The sequence below is a fragment of the Narcine bancroftii genome, chromosome 10, assembly GCF_036971445.1.
Source record: "Narcine bancroftii isolate sNarBan1 chromosome 10, sNarBan1.hap1, whole genome shotgun sequence".
Lineage (NCBI taxonomy): Eukaryota > Metazoa > Chordata > Chondrichthyes > Torpediniformes > Narcinidae > Narcine > Narcine bancroftii.
The window spans coordinates 19,478,378-19,496,256 of record NC_091478.1 but is presented as its reverse complement, the minus strand read 5'-3'; the positions used below and the strand labels follow the sequence as shown (position 1 = coordinate 19,496,256).

Genomic DNA, 17,879 nt, shown 5'->3' with positions numbered 1-17,879 from the left:
TCACTGCTCTCTAAGGTCAGTAATTGATCCCACCTCATTTACACCACATTGCCTGGTTGCTCCACGATCTGCTGCTCTGGGAAACTACTCATTTCAATGAACTTCGCCATCTAGTCCATCCACCCATCCAGTTCACATGATAATTCCTAAACCAAGCTCATGTAATTTCTTCCTTTTCACTCTGTCTGTTACTCTTAGGTGTCCTGTGAAGTGATCCTCTTACCTTTATTTATCCTCTGCTGCCAAACCTCCTTTATCTTTACTGAACTCCAGTCCTCCCTCCCTAATAGGAGGGGCTTGGACAAGCTTGGATTGTTTTATCTTGGAGTGTCAGAATCTGAGGGGTGACCTGGTACAAGGATATACAATTATGAAAGACAGTCAAAGTCTTTCACCCAGGGTGTCAAAATAAAGGACATAGGATGAACATGATAGGGAGAAAGTTTACAGGAGAATTCTGAGAGGCAAGTTTCTTTTTAAACAGTGAGTAGTAGCTGCCTGGGTAAGCGGTTGAAGCAGATATAATAGCAATTTTTAATGAGAGGTTCTTCGAGAAGTACATGAACAGGCAGGGAAAGAGGTGGGGGTGGAATATAGACCATGTGCTGGCAGATGCGAGTTTAAATTGCCATCATAAGGTCAGCATAGACATTATGGGTCAAAGGGGCTGATTCTGTGCAGAACTGATTCTACATTCTAAATATTCAAGTACACTAAAACCATCCTTAATTAACAGAGCCACTTATTGTTTTGTCAGCTGTCAGCTCATCAGTTTTGTTTTTAATGCTACATACATTCAGATGCAGAGCCTTTAGCTCTCTTCCTTTACTACTTTGCAGCCACCAACCTCATCCACCGATTTACTCAATTTGTTTTTGCTATTTCATTCTGTTACGGTTTGTCATTTTCCATACTTTCTCACCAGTCCGACTTTCAGCAATTTCCCAACTTTGTGAATGTTGTCCCTTCCAACTGCGCTCTTCTTTCTTGTAGATTTCCATCAGAAAGACCCCGATCTCGCAGTCCCCTTGTGCAGCCGCTCAGTCCTAGAATGGAAAACCACAGCCCAAGCATGGCCTCCTGCTGCTCTTCCCATCGTTCCTCCTTGAGCCCCCGGAAGGGCAACCGAAGTCCCATGCCAATCACCCGGGGTGAACGGAATGATGGGATGGAAAGAAGAGGGTCACGGGACTATCGTTTTCACAGAAGAAGAGAGGAGGAGAAAAGCGAATCAGTGCCTAAGAATTGTTGTGGAAATGAATCTGAAAAGAGGGGTCATGACAGAAAACAATACTTACAGTCAAGTGGGCAATCCAGTCCGCTGTTATTGGAGGACAGTGGAGATGGATACCAAGGATACAAAGATAAATATGCAAAATCCAGTCTTCAAAACCCTCACTCTAAGTACAAGATGCGAAATGACGAGGATTATAAGAAAGATCATAAGCTTAAATCAGTGAGATGTCACCATTCACCACGGACTAAAGAGAAAGGTAGAGATGCTCACCAGTGGTCAGGCAAGAGAATAAGTTCAAGCAGCCAAGATCAAACTGAGCACAAAGGTGAACTTGATGGTCTGACATCTGCTGCTCAGACAGATGACTTCCATGCAGCCCAAGACTGGGTGGAAAGGAGTGAACAAGGCGAAACCTCCGGTAGTGAGGTGAGATTGGTCAATTAGGCAATGCCACAAGGAACATGGGGTTGCACAGGGGTGCTGGTTATGTTACAAGATCAATAATACATAGAGAGAACAAATGTTCTGAAGATCTGGGTTTGAATTCCAACACAATAAAGAACGTAGAACAGTGCAGGCCCTTCAACCCTATATGTCTGCTTCCACCATTACTCCTGGCAACCCGTTGCACTCACTGTGCAAAATATTTGCCCCTCACATCTTCCATTGTATGCAGACAAATGTGAGCTGTTGCACTTTGGAAGGACAAAGCAAGGCAGGATGTACACTGTAAATGGTAGGGCACTGAGGTGTGCAGTAGATCAAAGGGATCTGGGAGTACAGATACATCATTCTCTGAAAGTGGAGTCGCAGAGAGATAGGGTCATAAAGAGAGTTTTTGACAAATTGGCCTTGGGAGGTGTATGTAGAGATATGGTCCGGGTGCAGGTCAGTGGAACTGGGCAGAAAAATACTTTGGCACAGTCTAACACAGCTAAAGGGCCTGTTTTTGTGCTGTAGTGTTCTCTGGTTCTAAATTCCCTCTGCCTCATCTTAAACGTGTCATCTAGTGTGTGACACTTTTTTTCCCTGTGAAAAAGGTTCTGACTGTCCATTCTATTAAGTCTCTCATGTTTTATACAGTCTAATCAGATCACCCCTCAGCCTTCTACCCTCCAGAGAAAACAACCCAAGTTTGTCCAATCTCTCCCTCTAACTCATACCCTCTTGAATATCCTGGTAAAGGTGGCACAAGCCTGTTACAGTGCTGGCAACCAGGGCTTGTCCATAAGGAGTTTGTACATTCTCCCTGTGTCTGCATGGATTTCCTCCATGTGTTCTGGTTTTCTCCCACCCTTTAAACCATACTGGGATTGTAGATCAATTGGGTGCAAATGACTGTGGGCCGAAAGGACATTATCGGGCTGTATGTCTAAATTTAAAAAAAACTTCTGTACCCTTTCCAAACCCTCCACATCCTTCCTGTGATGGGGAAGAATGAGCATTTAAATAGCATCAGTCAAAAAATCTGGAATTAAAGGTTAGTTTCAGCAGTGGATTGTTACAATGTTCTTTTGGGAAGGAAATATGCCGCTTTTAGTCAGTCTTGTCTGCACATGACTCCAGATCCATAGCAATTGTGCGCAGCATCTATGAGGAGAAGGAATTATCAACATTTCAGGTCGCACCCTTTATCAAGGCCAGATCAGTCTTGATAAAGGGTTTGGATCTGAAATATTAACAATTTCTTTACCCCCACAGACATTGCTCGGCCTTCAGAATTCCTCCAGCCAATTCCATCTCCAGCCTTCTATGTTGGTAGTAGATTTGAGGCTTTGGCTTTTAAACAATAATTCCCTTGTGTGTAGATTTCATCATCCATCATGAGAGATAAATCAATGTTTGTCTTGTCATGGATCTGGACTGTCAGGGATGCTATTCTACTCCAGGTGAAGATAAATGAAAGTCCTTGGACATTAATATGCTGTGTGACTCTTGGCTGTCTGACCCTTTTTTTATGGCATTGACAATAGTTTGGAATTCAGTCTCCAATGTGCACAAATATGCATCGTCTGCATGCTGTGGCTCAGTGAATGAAGTTGGTGGGATTGAGGAAGGTCCTTGCATCTGTAGATTGTTCTATTCTAACAGGGAGTTTGTTGGATGCAGGGAGAAGCATTGCAGTGAGAACTGACGGAATAATGAGACAGTCTTTCATGACAACATACAGCTCTGGGATAGGGTTTATGATGAATCCACTGATGGGGATCATGTGTTGCATATTATTGTGTAGCAGACAGGAGATAGTGATATATTAACCAAAGGCAAATTTGCAATGGATCCTCCACAATGCCTATTTGATTTTGAAATCAATGAAGGGCCAAGTGCATTGATTAATACTCTCCTCTGCACTGAATGCCATGTACATTGTATGGTTTGATGGAAGAACTCTGCATTGCAACTCTAGAAAGGCCTCTCTGGCCAGTGAGAGGAAGGCAAAGATTTCCCCTGCACTGAACTGCAAGAGAAACCCTTCTGTCATTGGCATAATCGGATTGAAAATTGTCAATGTTATGATATCTCTGAGCTCCTCTGGCATGCTCTCATCTTCCTAGATGAGGAAAATAAGATTGTGAATTTGTGCCAGAAGTATTTCTCAACCACAATCTTGTACTTAAGCAGGGATTCCCTTTGCTCCGGAATCCTTGTTGAAGTTGAACTGTTGGATAACCTTTAAATGTCAAGATGAATCTGGGTCCATGCTGTGGAAGGCCTTAATCGAGAAGTCCTTTAAAGTGTTTATAGTCCTTTAATTGTTTACATGTATACATTGTGTACAGTATTTGTTTTGCACTGCCAATAAGTGGTAATTCGGTCTCGCCCGCATAAAAAGAATCTGTGGTATGTGATGTCATGTATGTACTCTGACAAGAAATCTAAAAGAGCTCCTTTGAGCAGGTACCGACTATCTTTTGTCCTTCAGAAAGCCTCCTCTATTTTTAACTCTTAGCAAAGTGGAATTTTGGCAATTTGTTCTGTGAGAGGTCTTGACAGTAATGAGGAACCCACAGATGATGTTGTTATCAGTGATTTGCAGGATCTCCTGCACTCTTTTCACTGAGCATCATTCTTTTGGCCAAGAGCATTTTAAGCCATGAGCTCTATTTTTGCCTCCTTGAATTGTGGATGTGTTTCTACTCCAAGAATGCCTTGCGTTTATATTAATTTAGCTTCAGGAACTTCTAAAGTAAAATCGGGTAGAGAAAATGAGATTTGTGAGGTGGACTTCAGGGAAACATTCTGGGTTTCCCGACCAGAAAGCACAGGAGCTGGGAGAATCCAGTGTCCACACATTATGAACATACTGCAGCTGTAAAGTTTTGACAAAATAGAGCTTTCTTACCAGAGTCTTTGAATTGTTTGCTACTGAGCTTCTAGCCTGACACTTTAATTCTTTATCCCACCTACACTCTGACCTCCGACACACTTTAGCCTCTGAATCAATTCCAACGAGGCTCGTCAGCACCTCATCCTCTCTCCAGATAAATTGCAGGTGATGAACTATTGGCAACTGCAGTCAAGAGACTCTCACCAGACTGCGGACTGCAGGAGAAGGGGTACCAGGTATTTAAATAGAGATGTGTGAGGGTGCCGAGGGCGGTGAAGGCTTCCTCACCGTGTCAAAGATTTTGATCTGGAGCTAGGGCTGCCGATGGCTATGGAGGTGAATCTATGGACACTCGTACTCAGTCAAAAGGTGTCAGTGTGTTAGGCTTTCTACTTCTAGCCTATTCGTTTTGGCAAGAGTCCATTCAAAGCATTTGGGCAGGCAGAGGACTACCACCTACTCTAGACTATATGTGACTCCAGTGTTGTGCTTGACGTTTTAATTGACGTTACCTAGCAAGTCACTCAGTTCAAGCACAATTAGGGAGGGGACAAGATATGCCTCTCCCAGCAGTGGCACCAGAACATTAAACGAAAAATGGGCACCTTCATCATTGCAAAGACCCAATTACAGCAAGTGTCCTGCTAGGGCATTTAAATAAAAAAAGAATATAGCTTTATTTATAATGACCTCCACGGACTCAGAATGGCTGGTTGAGCCTTTGAGGGCTTTCTCCACCCCAAAGTTTATATTCTTTGCTCAAAAGGGTATGTGATTAAAAAAAATCACTGGTAGAAAGTTGAAGCATCAGATGTAGCAAAAAAGTATCTGAACCTAATTTATATTTGTATTTCACTGCTCCCTCTGTTTCTGCTTCTCTGGTGAGTCAGTAAAGTTTAAACATGGCATGAATATTATACCTTCAAAATGCTTGAACATTACTCCTAACCTCTTATACCTAGAAGTTCTAAAAATAAGATTGGCAGAATTCATTCCATATTTTGCAATTACAGTATTCATCAATTCTGCGCACAGTGTTTTCTTTGATGTTTTCCAAAACACATGATCATCTAAAGCTTTTCCATTTTTCTAATCATTGGGTGGGTGAGTGGCAACAGGGAAGATGGAAACAGTTGCTCTTTCAGGCATTCGTATCAAGTAAGGTGTAATTAGTTGAAGAACAAAGCTTGTCTTTCAGTTCCCCACTAACGCCCCTTGGGACCTGCTTCAGTGGCATGCTTTTAATTTACATTTCCTCGTCCATTGTTCTGCATCATCAGAATAAAGTGTGAGATGTCCCAAACATGTTTATGGAGTTACCTTTAATGAATGAACTCCAGGGTAATGTCAGAAATTCAACAGCCAGTAAGAATATTGACCAATTCTCTTTTGTATTAGTGGCGTTTGGTGGATAAATATTAGCGCGAACTCCTGTCCTCTTCAAGATAGTGCCACAGGATGGTTTACACTCACCAAGAGGCCAAGACCTTGATTAAACATCTCTCCAAAGGAACAGCATCTCTTCCAGCACTCTACCATGGGGCATCGGTCTGGATTATTCTGCACAAGGCTCTGGAGTGAAATTTGAAGCCACAACTTTTTGACTAACGGGAGTGGTTTTGCTCTGAGCGCCAGATATTTCTACATTACAGTTTATTCCTGTTCAGAACAGACAATATTGAAACATCATTTTTGCTATGATTGCAGGTGGGTGAAGAAGATGGTCAGTGTTTTACAAAAATATGTTCATCTCCCCGGAGTGAAAGGTTATCAGAAACTGAGCCAAAAAGATGCACAAAAGAACAGGTACAATCTTCTGATGACTTGTTACAAAATTGTTTAATGTTCAAAGTTGGGGCATGCTATGGCATAATGTTGCTGGGCATAAACTTTTGATTCCCCAGTTGGGAAGAAATGGCAAAAAGTGTCCAGGCATGTCCATAGAACATAGGACAATACAGCACAGTACAGGCCCTTCGACCCTCAATGTTGTGCCAACCCATATACCCCTTCCTTAAAATAAAAAGTCCTTAGCCCTCCCATAACCTTTGATTTTTCTTTCATTTATGTGTCTTTCTAAGAGTCTCTTAAATACCCCAATGTTTCATCTTCCACCATCAACCCTGGCAAGGCATTTCAGGCACCCACAACTCTGTTTTTAAAAAAAAACTGCTGATGTCTCCCTTAAACTTCCCTCCCTTAACTTTGTACATCTGTCCTCTGGTGTTTGCTTATCTTGCCCTAGCAATGCCTCACATAATCTTGTAGACCTCTATCAAGTCTCCTCTCAGCCTTCTATGCTCCAAAGTGAAAAGTCCCAGCTCTGCTAACCTCGCCTCATAAGACAAGCAACATCCTGGTTAATCTCTTCACTCTGAAAATTAGAAACCCCCAAGTAGATGAGTCAGGTGTTGTAGACCAAGAGCAGCTTAAACAGATGTGGGCAACAGCTGGTTTCTTTACCTGCTAGCTCAGATTTTTTGTCAGATTTTTTGGCATCACATACAACCCTGAGATTCCTTTATCCTGAGGGCATGACAGAATTACCACTAATTAGTAGTGCAAAAAATAAACTGTACACAGTGCAAACATGTACACAAAGAACTGTAAACAGATAATAAATGTAAACAAACTGCGATACTGAGAGAACAAAATCAATAAATTAAGAGTCCTGAAATGAGTCCCTGATTGAGTTTGTTGTTGAGGAGTCTGATGGTGGAGGGGTAGCAGTTGTTCCTCAACCTGGTGGTGCGAGTCTTGCGGCATCTATATTTCTTTCCTGATGGCAGCAGTGAGAACAGAGCGTGTGCAGGGTGGTGTGGGTCCTTGATGATTGCGGCTGTCCTCAGATGGCAGCTTTCCCTGTAGATGTACTCAACAGTGGAGAGGGTTTTACCTGTGACGTCCTGGGCTGTGTCCACTCCCTTTCGGAGGGCTTTACACTGTCCCCATACCAGACCATGATGCAGCTAGTCAGCACACTTTCCACCAAACCGCTAGAAATTTGCCAGAGTTTCTGGTGTCACACCAAACTTCCACAAACTCCTGAGGAAGTAGAGGTGCTGATGTGCTTTCTTCACAATACCATTGGTGTGTTGGATCCAGGAAAGATTTTCCAAGAATTTAAATTTGCTCGCCCTCTCCACATCTGATCCCCAATGATCACTGGATTGTATTATCTCTGGCTTTCCTGAAGTCAACAATCAGCTCCTTAGTTTTGGTGACATTAAGTGCAAAGTTGTTGCCCCATTCAGCTATGTTTTCAATCTCCATTCTGTATACTGACTCATCCCCTTCCTTTATACAACCCATTACCATGGTATCGCCGGCAAATTTGTAAATGGTGTTATGGTCAGACCAAGCCACACGGTTGTAGGTGTAAAGTGAGTAGGGCAGGGGGGTATGAACGCACCCCTGTGGTGCTCCACTACTGATGGAGATTGTCGAAACTGATGTGGAATAAAACATGAAAGGAAAGGGAATGTAAAATGGAGCAGTTACTTTTTTTCTGCTTTGATGGATTACTGCTGTAGGGCAATGCCACTATTAAATCTTTCATATACCCTCATGAATGGTTGCATTTATTTCTTCACGGTGTGTAGTGTTGTATAAACTACCCTTGTTAAGTACAAAACATCTATGAGTAGAGTTGCATTGTAGCATACTACCGTTTCTACCCCTCCAAAAAGTATCCTTACTCTGTTTAATTATCAGTAGATGCATTTTTGTTTACCTGATTATGTGATTTATTAACATATCTGTTCCTTTAATTCCTGCTGACAATTGGGAGGTTCATAGTATAATCCCGTCACCTCTCTTATTCCTAAATTTTATCCATTCATAACCATTAGACGATCCGTTGAGGATATCCTTTCTGTTTCTGGGGCGGTGTGGTCAGTGCAGCGTCTTTACAGTGCCAGCAACTGGGGTTTGAATCCTGCGCTGTCTGTAAGGAGTTTGTACATTCTCCCCCTTGTCTGTGTGGGTTTTTCCCCGGGGGCTCCAGTTTTCTCCTGCTGTTCAAAACGTACCGGTGGTGAAGGTTAATTGAGGGTAAATTGGGCAGCACGGACTCGTGGGCCGAAATGCCTGTTACCGTGCTGTGTGTCAAAATTTAAATTGAATTCTGCTGTTGTGTTGTTCTTATTCAGCAGTGTGACTCTCCCTCTTCTGTATTCCCAACTTCTATATTCCAGAACATTATACTGCCCATCCTATACTCCAATCACGATTCCATTGAACAACAATATCACAAATACTTGAGTAACTATGATAACTGATACTTAATTAGGCCAATTAAGACATCCTTTTGTAATAACTTTTAAGGTGTAATTTATTTTGTTTTCTTATATCATGAAAGTGGATTCATGAAAAGAGAAATTTAAAGGTTTGGGACAAATTGGATAACATTTACCAGACCTACAGTAGACATAATGAGGTGAAGGGCCCACCTCCTGATCTGATCCATTCTCTTGTTTTTTTGTGGGGGAGGAGAGGAGGAAGGGCCCGTTTTTTTGGGGGGGGAGGAGAGGAGGAAGGGCCCGTTTTTTTGGGGGGAAAGGAGAGGAGGAAGGGCCTTTTTCGTTGGGGGGGAGGAGAGGAGGAAGGGCCCGTTTTTTGGTGGGGAAGGAGAGGAGGAAGGGCCTTTTTTGTGGGGGGGGGGAGGAGAGGAGGAAGGGCCCTATGACGCCTGGTTTTGACATAAATGGCTAAGTAGATTTTCAGATAACCTTTTTCCAGGCCTCCATGAGCTATTTAAATATAGATCACCAATGGAATGAGAATGCCACGTTGGAATGATTACTCAGCAGTCTGAGGGAGTAAAGCCAGGTTCAAGACTTCAACGTAGAAGCAAAGAAGGCTGTTCTCAATTCACCACCTCTTGGTGCACCCCCCCCCCCCCCCCCCCACCCCAGCTTGGCCTCACCTTTAATGATGTCTTTCTCAACATTTGCACACAGAGCACAACTTGTGAAAGTGGAAGTGAGACAGAAGGTGAAGCATGGTATTCCGGCAGCTTGGAGGAGTTTGTGACTGTGGATGAGGTGGGAGGGGAAGATGAACATTTCACGGAGGTACAACTAGAGGTTCCTGAGATCAAGGAGAGTGACTGTACTCAAATTGAACAGGATGGAAAGATGGAAACAAGCAGTGATGACCTAATAGCAAAAGAGACAGTTATTGACTGCAGACATCCCAGTGACAACCTTCATAGCACTTCACCTGGAGATCAAAGACTAATGAGTCCAACTCCTTCTCTAGGCAGTGACCGATTTAGCATGGAATCTGAGAACCATGCTCAATTAATGTCCAATTCAGTGAACCAAATTAAACAAATTGTTGCTAAAGAACTACAGAATCCTGTGGATTGTCAAAGCTGTGAAATAAGCAAACCACTGAGAGAAAGTGAACTCATTGGTCAGATGGATACTGATAATCAATGCAGACCTAATGAGTCTTATGAAAATGTTGATAAGCAACAGGAACATTCAACAAAGGAAACAGTAGAACCACCAAGAGCAGACCAATCAGTGGCAAGCACAAGTATTGGAAGTCCACAAGCAGATGAAATTAAGAAAGACTATTCAGAAGGAATCAATAGAGGTACACGATGCTAATCTCCTCTCTTAAAATGTTGGGCTTAATGATTGCATTGTATAATGATTATTGCATTCTGAACCACTCAAAAGCAATTTCCTCCCAGAAAACTACTTGGCAACCACCTGCTAGGTGTATTTAGAGGTTCTTTGTTGCAGCCTAGCACAAAGGACATTCATTCTTCAGGCACAAATTTTTCCCAGCCACTCAGACCCTTTTGAATCCATCCATCTCTCATCTTTGTCCATTCATTCAGTAGCAACACTCCCCAATGGCTGAATAGTGACACTTTTATAATTACGTGTATCGTTCGGAACATGTCCTTCTAGTAATCATGCCTGTGAGACAAAATATTGGCAGCTCAGAGATCAATAAAAGATGCAATGATGAAAATGGCATAATGCACTCAAAAAATGTGGATTTGTGCACCTTGAAATTGCGATCTTAATCTTCATGAAACTTTCATTTCCATTTTAACATTATTAAAAGGAAAATTTGGGCTCTAGTTTTTGAATATTTCTAATGTCCTATTGATAAACATATGTGAATCATAAAGGAGTATGTTGAATTGCTGCCGCAAGCGCCATTCCATTTTTGCCATCCCTTTCGTGGTCTCAATTCATGTCTTTATCGACAGTCATAATGATATCAAATCAATACATTCTCCTCCAGAGCATTCATGTTTCTTCCTTAAACAGTGCACCAATGAATCATTTGAAAATATTGCACAGAATCCAGTCTCCACGTGTCCAGTGTTGGCAGGACTTGATACTGGGGTCCTGCAGCATGGGCACCTCTTAACACTGGAGACGAAAAGGTTTGGGCAGACCAAAGTGTATTTTATCAGGCAGTACATGTAAAACCCCAACAACTCGCTGTTTAAAAAGCTTGCCTCTTTTAGTCATCTTACATCAGTGCTGTCCGTCTACTGGAAACAGCTTCTTTAATACATTTTTTATCATTTATTTTCTATTCCTCTGCAGTTACTTTACATCTATTCTTCTTTAAGGTCATTAGAAACTTTTTAAACAGGATCCCATACAAAAGTAAAGTTGTTCATGATATTAATGTAGACCCAGAAAAACTGCAATTAGATCAAACACTTAAGGAGTCTTGGAAACTAATAGAAATATTATTTATATATAAAACAGTAAATGTTAGTGTTTCAAACTATGATGACTTTAATACTTTAAATCCAATTCAGCAGAACATACTCCCTCAAAATTAATATCTTGTCAGGAGACAAACTTTCTCTAAAATATTAGATGGGTCTAAGATTTCAATCCAGTTAGCATGTTTAACATCTTTCAGCCACTTATCTCCTATTTGAGATGCACAGGAGTTGTACAGAGACACCGCCAAACTCGTCCATGCTGACCAAGTTGTCTGAGATTATCCCATTTACCTGCATTTGGCCCCTATCCATTGTGCTCAGCTTATCTTGAAACGCTTCCAAAAATATCTTGGCAGTTTCAAACCAAAAGGCATAAATATCCACTACAGTTTCTGTTAACCCCCTCTCCGGCCTCACTCTTTTCCTCATCCATCTATCTTCCACCTCCCCATCCCTTCTCTGATCAGAGGGCTACCCTTCTTAGCCCTCTGCCCTCTCCCCCTCGCTTTACAGCTTGTCCCCCTCACCTGTATCCACCTATTATCTCTTAGCTGTTTGTTTGTGTTCTGTCCCCTTTTCCCTTCCCACCCCCCACCTTTTTATTCAGATGTCTGCCTGATTTTCAGTACAATTGCAGAAGGGCTCAGGCCCAAAATGTTGACTGCCTTTTACTTTCTATGGGTACAGCACTTTCTCCAGCATTTTTGTAACTTGCACTAAATGCCAGTATCTGCAGATTTTCTTGTTTACCCTTGCTTTTTCATAATTAGATAATTTATAATGGATACAGTTGTTAATAAGTGAATTAATGAACATGCTTGCCTATTTCAAACAGCTCTTATATGACAGCACTTTGTTTTATCATGATCCAATGAAGGAATAGAATACTTGAGGAAAGTCTATGCTAATTTTTAATATTTTTTATACAGAATATGCAAGTCAACCATTGCAAGAGTCCACTGCAACTAATAAACAACTCCCTCTCACCCAACAATCTCAGTTGCCATGGGATCACAACAATGTCTTCTCTAATCTTAGTATTCCTCTCGGTATGTACTGGTATGGAACTGTCACAATAATTCCTGTATTATAGATTTGTTTGATTGATAAATAGTTCAACTGTTATCTGTAATTAGTGGAACTATTGATATTAAATCCAAATACTTTGGATGCCAAGATAGAATAACGAGCCACACTTCATCTGTATTACTCTATGTGTTTTAATATTTTCTCTCAGGCTTTCTCCATTTTTTCAACAAAATTATGTCAATTTATATAAAATTACTATGAAGGTAAAGTGTGCAGAAATAAGCCATTCAACCCCATTGGTCTGTACTGGTATTTAGACTTCACACGAGTCTCCTCCCATTTCCATATGCCTTGTCTCAGCTTTCCAATGTTTCTCCGTATTCCTTTCTCACCCAAGTATTTGTTGTTTCCTTTTGAAAACATCCATTTCCCTCTGCTAATTCTTTGTGCCAAATTATGGAACAAACTTGCATTACACTCTTCACCCTGCTAGAAATTAGATTGAGATGATCTTAATTCAAACTGTGTTGTCTCTTCTGATTGATCATCAGGTTCTACTCAAAGCCTTCAGTTTGCCATCCAGCCCTTTTTGAATGTGATTAGTTCTCATGGGTATTTCACCCGAATGCCCATGCTTTATTTGGAATTCATGTTTACACAGTGGCATCATAGCAGGAACTAGACCCTGTCTGTCATAACCTCCACACACCTCCATTATCTTGGATGTTTCCCTCTGTGGAGCAGGAGTGTGAAAGGCCTGCTGCAAAATACCCTTCTATTACCTTGGTTGAGATCAACCATATTGAAGTAGAAATGAATCAAAGCTTTCCAGGAATGATTCATTTGCAGACAGAACATTGAAGAAAGATGCATTTCTTCTGCTACTGTGGAAAATTAGCTAGGGTGGAATGAATTAAGGAATGCCAAACCTTCAGAGAAGTAAAATGAGGGGCCTGCCTACATTTTGCTCACACTTTGATGAAGGACTCAAGCCTAAAATATTGGTTGTGTACCTTTATCTTTGCTGTAATAGAATACACTGTTTGACACGAGTTTCCACAGCTTTGTGTAATTACTTCAATCCTGGAGTCTGTGCTTTACTCTTTTAATATCAATTCCTGTCCTTTTGTACTCCAAATTCCTGGGAATCTATGTATTTACCTGAAACCTTATTAACTGATAGGCTCTCATTTTACAGGTGTTGAGTTTGTCGAACCTAGAACTGGATTTTACTGCAAGCTCTGTGGTCTCTTTTACATTACAGAAGAAGTTGCAAAAACCAGTCATTGCAGGAGTTTTGTGCATTATAAAAATCTGCAGGTCAGTGAGACTGGAGTTGCTTTTATTTGTGAGGAAAGGAAGTTGTATTCTTTTCTCAGCCATGGTTTTTCTGGAACATCCATTGATCACTGTGTCTCTATGCCGCTGTTGAATTGGATTTTCAGGAAGCCCTACTAATGGCTAGCAAAGCGCCAGTGATTGGGACTGGGGCTCGAATCCATTCTCCCTGAGTCTGTGTGGGTTTTCCCCAGGGGGTCCAGTTTTCTCTCATCCTTCAAAACGTACTAGGGGTGTAGATCGATTGGGCAGCATGGGCTTGTCAGCCAAAAGGATCTGTTACTTTGTTGAATGTCTAAATTTTTAAAAAAATATATATAAAAATGGTGGAAATACAATTGGATCACTGCCTCAGTTGGATGGAGTAATTGCATCCTGGATAAAAGGAGATATGAGGGCAGGTGGTGTAACTCCTCAACCAGTGGATGAAGCAACAGAGACCCCTCTAAGATTTGATTTAAAAACAATTCTTTCCAAAAACTGAAAATCAGAACTAAAAATTCTGCAAATGATCAACAGGTCATTTAGCATTTGTAAAGAGGGAACAGTTGAGGTTCCAGACTGCTAACATATCTGGAAATGGTTAAGATGGAGAGAAAGGGGAGAGGACAAAAAAAGGGAATATGAAGTGACTGTAGCCAGAAATGCTGGTTATCTGAAATTCTCCCTAAAAGAAATGTTCTGCAAAATACTAATCTGCACTTGGAAACAATATCAAGAGCAGCACGTTTAAGAGGAAGTAAAGGTGAACCATTAACTCACTTGGAATGAAATTTTAGGTCCCTGGGTGATATGATGGGAAGAGGTTGGAGTGAGTTGAATGGTTCCTTCAGAATGCAGAGGCATTGTTTTTCCAATAATCACTCAAAATTGCTTTGCTAATTCTAGGTATTTCTCCTGCATATACACCTCCTCCAGAATCCTCATTACCAACTACTTTCATACTGCACCGTCAGTCCTTTTGTCATTTAATCTGTTTTAATGGACTAGTTTCCTCACATCTTAAAAATTAAGTGTTATTCATCAGAAACATTAGCTCCAATTTTCTTTCCACAAAAGCAGCTTGAACTATTGATATTTTCTCTTTTTTATTGCATTATGGTGACATTCATTCTTCAACTATAATCATTCACTGGAAAACTTAAAATGGTGCATTGTGTAAAAGAGTGAGCTTTTCTTGTATTTAATACAATGATCAACCTGATGCTCTTTCAATAGCATACTGGATTTTGAGCTCGGATCTCTGGAGAGTGACTTGAACTGATAATCTACCTTGAGGATAAGAATACTACCTAAATAAGCTTCAGTGACACCTGTACACATTTATTGTATATGGTGTGGCCATTTTACCATCTAAGTGCTTTATTCAACTGTCACGTACTCTGCCTTTAGATGCAGGTGGCCTCTAATAACAATAGCCCAAATATTCATTGAAAAAGGGGGCTTCAGAATTAAGAAAGACATCATGGATCTATGCTTCTCTAACTAAGTCACAAGTATTTTGTGTGTGGAATGCTTGAGAGGGTTGGAGTACATTGTGGTCTTTCAGCTGTTTGGGGTAAAAGTTACCCGAAAGTTTCTGATTCAGAATACTTTAGGCTTCCTGTTTTGCAATCCGGTGTGCAAATTCTCAACCATGCTTAGTACTTCCTTTTATGTTTAATTTGCAAAGTGGATCAGTTTGGGTTAGCTGCATTAATTCATCTGGTCACCTGAAGCTTACTTTGATATCAGTTAATACCAACAACATACTGTATATGGCAGACAACAGTTGTTCATGTTTAAACTTATTTTATAACTTGGAACTCGTTATTTATCCTCTGCACATGGTTATCTGTTTCTGGTTTGGAGTAAACCTGCCCGACAGACTAATGTGATTTTCAATACTTGAACAAGGTTCTTGCTTCAAACCTTCAGGTAAGTTGTGTAATTCTGTCCTGACCCAGATGTAAAGATAGGTGAGCACCTCCTTGAGCTTTTCATATAATTAATGAATATTTACTCTCAAATGCTTCAACGTACATAAATGCGTGAGTGAGTTTCCCATATACTGTAACTGTTTACTGCCCACGATGCTGCATCTTTTAAAGTGCTTTCCAATGAGTTATTACTTTTTTAAATTAATGTGAGTTTCCAGCAAGTACATAAAGCATGGAACAGTACGGCCCAGATACAGGCCCTTCGGCCCATGCGTCAGTGCCATTTATGATGTCCTGACAGAGATCCCTCCTTCATGTGAGTACTCTGAAGCTTCAAATGTTAATATTTTTTGTTTCCACCAGTACTCTTGGCAGCCAACCCTCAGTACAAAATATTTGCCCTACACAACTTTCTCCCCCTTATCTTAAATGCATGTTCTCTTGTGTGTGACACTTTTGCCCTGGGGGAAAGATCCTGACTGTCCACCCTTTCAACACCTTTTATGATTTCACACGTGTCCATCTGGTCCTCTCTTAGCCTCCTAGAAAATATAACCCAAGCTTGTCCAATTTCTCCCCATCACTCATACCCTGTAAACTGGGCCCCAACCTGGTAAATCTTGTCTGTTCCCTTTCCAAAACCTCCACATCCTTCCTGTAATGGGGTGGCTGGAAATTCCAACGGCGGTCGAAGCAAACTTCTATAGAGCTGCAATTACAGCATCTTTACTTTTATATTCAATGGCCCACCCAATGAAGCCAAGCACACCATGGTGCATTGCTCCTGTTTTCCAACATCTGCAGTCATTCTTGTTCACTGTCCAGAATCTGACCATAGGGGGGCACAGTTGACGTCGAAGTTAGCGCAATGCCTTTACAGTACCAGCAACTGGTTCAAATCCTGTGCAGTCTGTAAGGAGTTTGTATGTCCTCCCTGTATCTGTGTGGGTTTTCCCTGGGGGCTTCAATTTTCTCCCACTGTTCAAAACGTATCAGGGTGTAGGTTAATTGTGTGTCATCAGATGGCGCAGACTCATAGGCTGAAATGGCCTGTTACCGTGCTGTAGGCCTACCTTTAACAAAATTTAAATTTAACTTTCCAAATGTGCACGAGTTCTATCCCTATCCCTTTCCACTCATTTCCTACCACTGATGCCCTTAAACCGGCCAATTTTGTAAATTCTTATAATCAAACAAGACCTCCTCACAAGGAGGTTTTAATCAAGATTAAAGCCACTATAAAATAAGTATTGTGTTCGATATTATTTTAGCCTCCATCACACAAGAGGTCCTTAGGAATCCTGCTTAGAGCTTTGCAAATGCTTTAATCTCCAAACACCCACCTAATAATCATTTAAACTTTTGGAACATACCAAAAAATAGAAAATACTGCTAAATAATATTTCCTTCATTGGATTCTTCGATTGACACCAACATGAAATAGAATCTAAAATCAAAGATAAAAATACTTGTCAAAATTAATAAAGAAATGGAGCTTCATTTCAAAACTCAATTCAGTAATTAAACTAAACAATGTGCTCTTATACAAGTTCTCCAGATCTTAGCAACCCTCTACTTGTAGGTATATATTGCAAAGCAAATGTATTCTTAGTAATAAATACTAGTTATGACTATCTGAATGTTTTAGATTTTATATCTAAAAACTCCACTTGCAAAAGAGTGCAAGCAAATGTTTAGCTTAAAAACCTGCCATTTCTTGCAGATTGAATAACTGAGTAATATGTTCAAAGAATTATTTATTCCAAAGGAGTAGTAACATAATATAGCATGATTTAAGATTGAAATAAGTGAAGGAGTCACGTGATGGAGTAGTGGCCGGTAGGGTAAAACCAGCCCTCTCCAGAAAAAAAGTCAGGAAAAGACAAAAGTTCAAGAAATATAAAATAGAAGATAAAGTTGCAGAGAAGAGAAAGAAGATGGCACCCAAGAAGGAAAAAGTAAACAACGGGAAAAAAAAGAAGAAAAGTCACTGGAAAAGAAAGAAGGTGGCCTTACCTGCACGAAGGAACAGGGAGCCGTGGTGGCAAAGAATGTCCGTTCTCCGAGGTTGGTGCCGGCCCTGCAGAGTCCTGACTACTGGACTGCAAAAAAAAGGCTCTGAGCCAAACAAAAGTGCGCAATCGAAGGTAAAAGAAAACACTGACGGAAGGGGAGCTCAGCCGAGGAGCGGGCAACCATGGCGTGACCAGCTGAGGAAGGTGGCAGGAGAGGGAGTGAGGTACCAGGCGAGAAAGAAAAATCGACAGGGAGAACGGCAAGAGGAGCAACAGCAGGAGACCCGACAAAGTGATACAA

The 17,879-nt window shown here is 41.0% G+C and overlaps 1 protein-coding gene across 7 annotated transcripts in view; it reads left to right on the top strand.

The window, feature by feature from the left end:
* rbm20 (RNA binding motif protein 20) overlaps positions 1-17,879 on the top strand; it is a 183,592-nt gene that overhangs the window by 155,877 nt on the left and 9,836 nt on the right. For 6 of the 7 annotated variants that reach the window (XM_069900081.1, XM_069900078.1, XM_069900080.1 and 3 more), the window contains 5 exons: positions 994-1,663; positions 6,273-6,371; positions 9,527-10,169; positions 12,207-12,326; positions 13,505-13,626. In XM_069900081.1, the coding sequence (XP_069756182.1) occupies positions 994-1,663; positions 6,273-6,371; positions 9,527-10,169; positions 12,207-12,326; positions 13,505-13,626 (1,654 nt within the window). The remainder of the gene's footprint in view (positions 1-993; positions 1,664-6,272; positions 6,372-9,526; positions 10,170-12,206; positions 12,327-13,504; positions 13,627-17,879) is intronic. The other variant, XM_069900083.1, reaches the window with a different exon arrangement.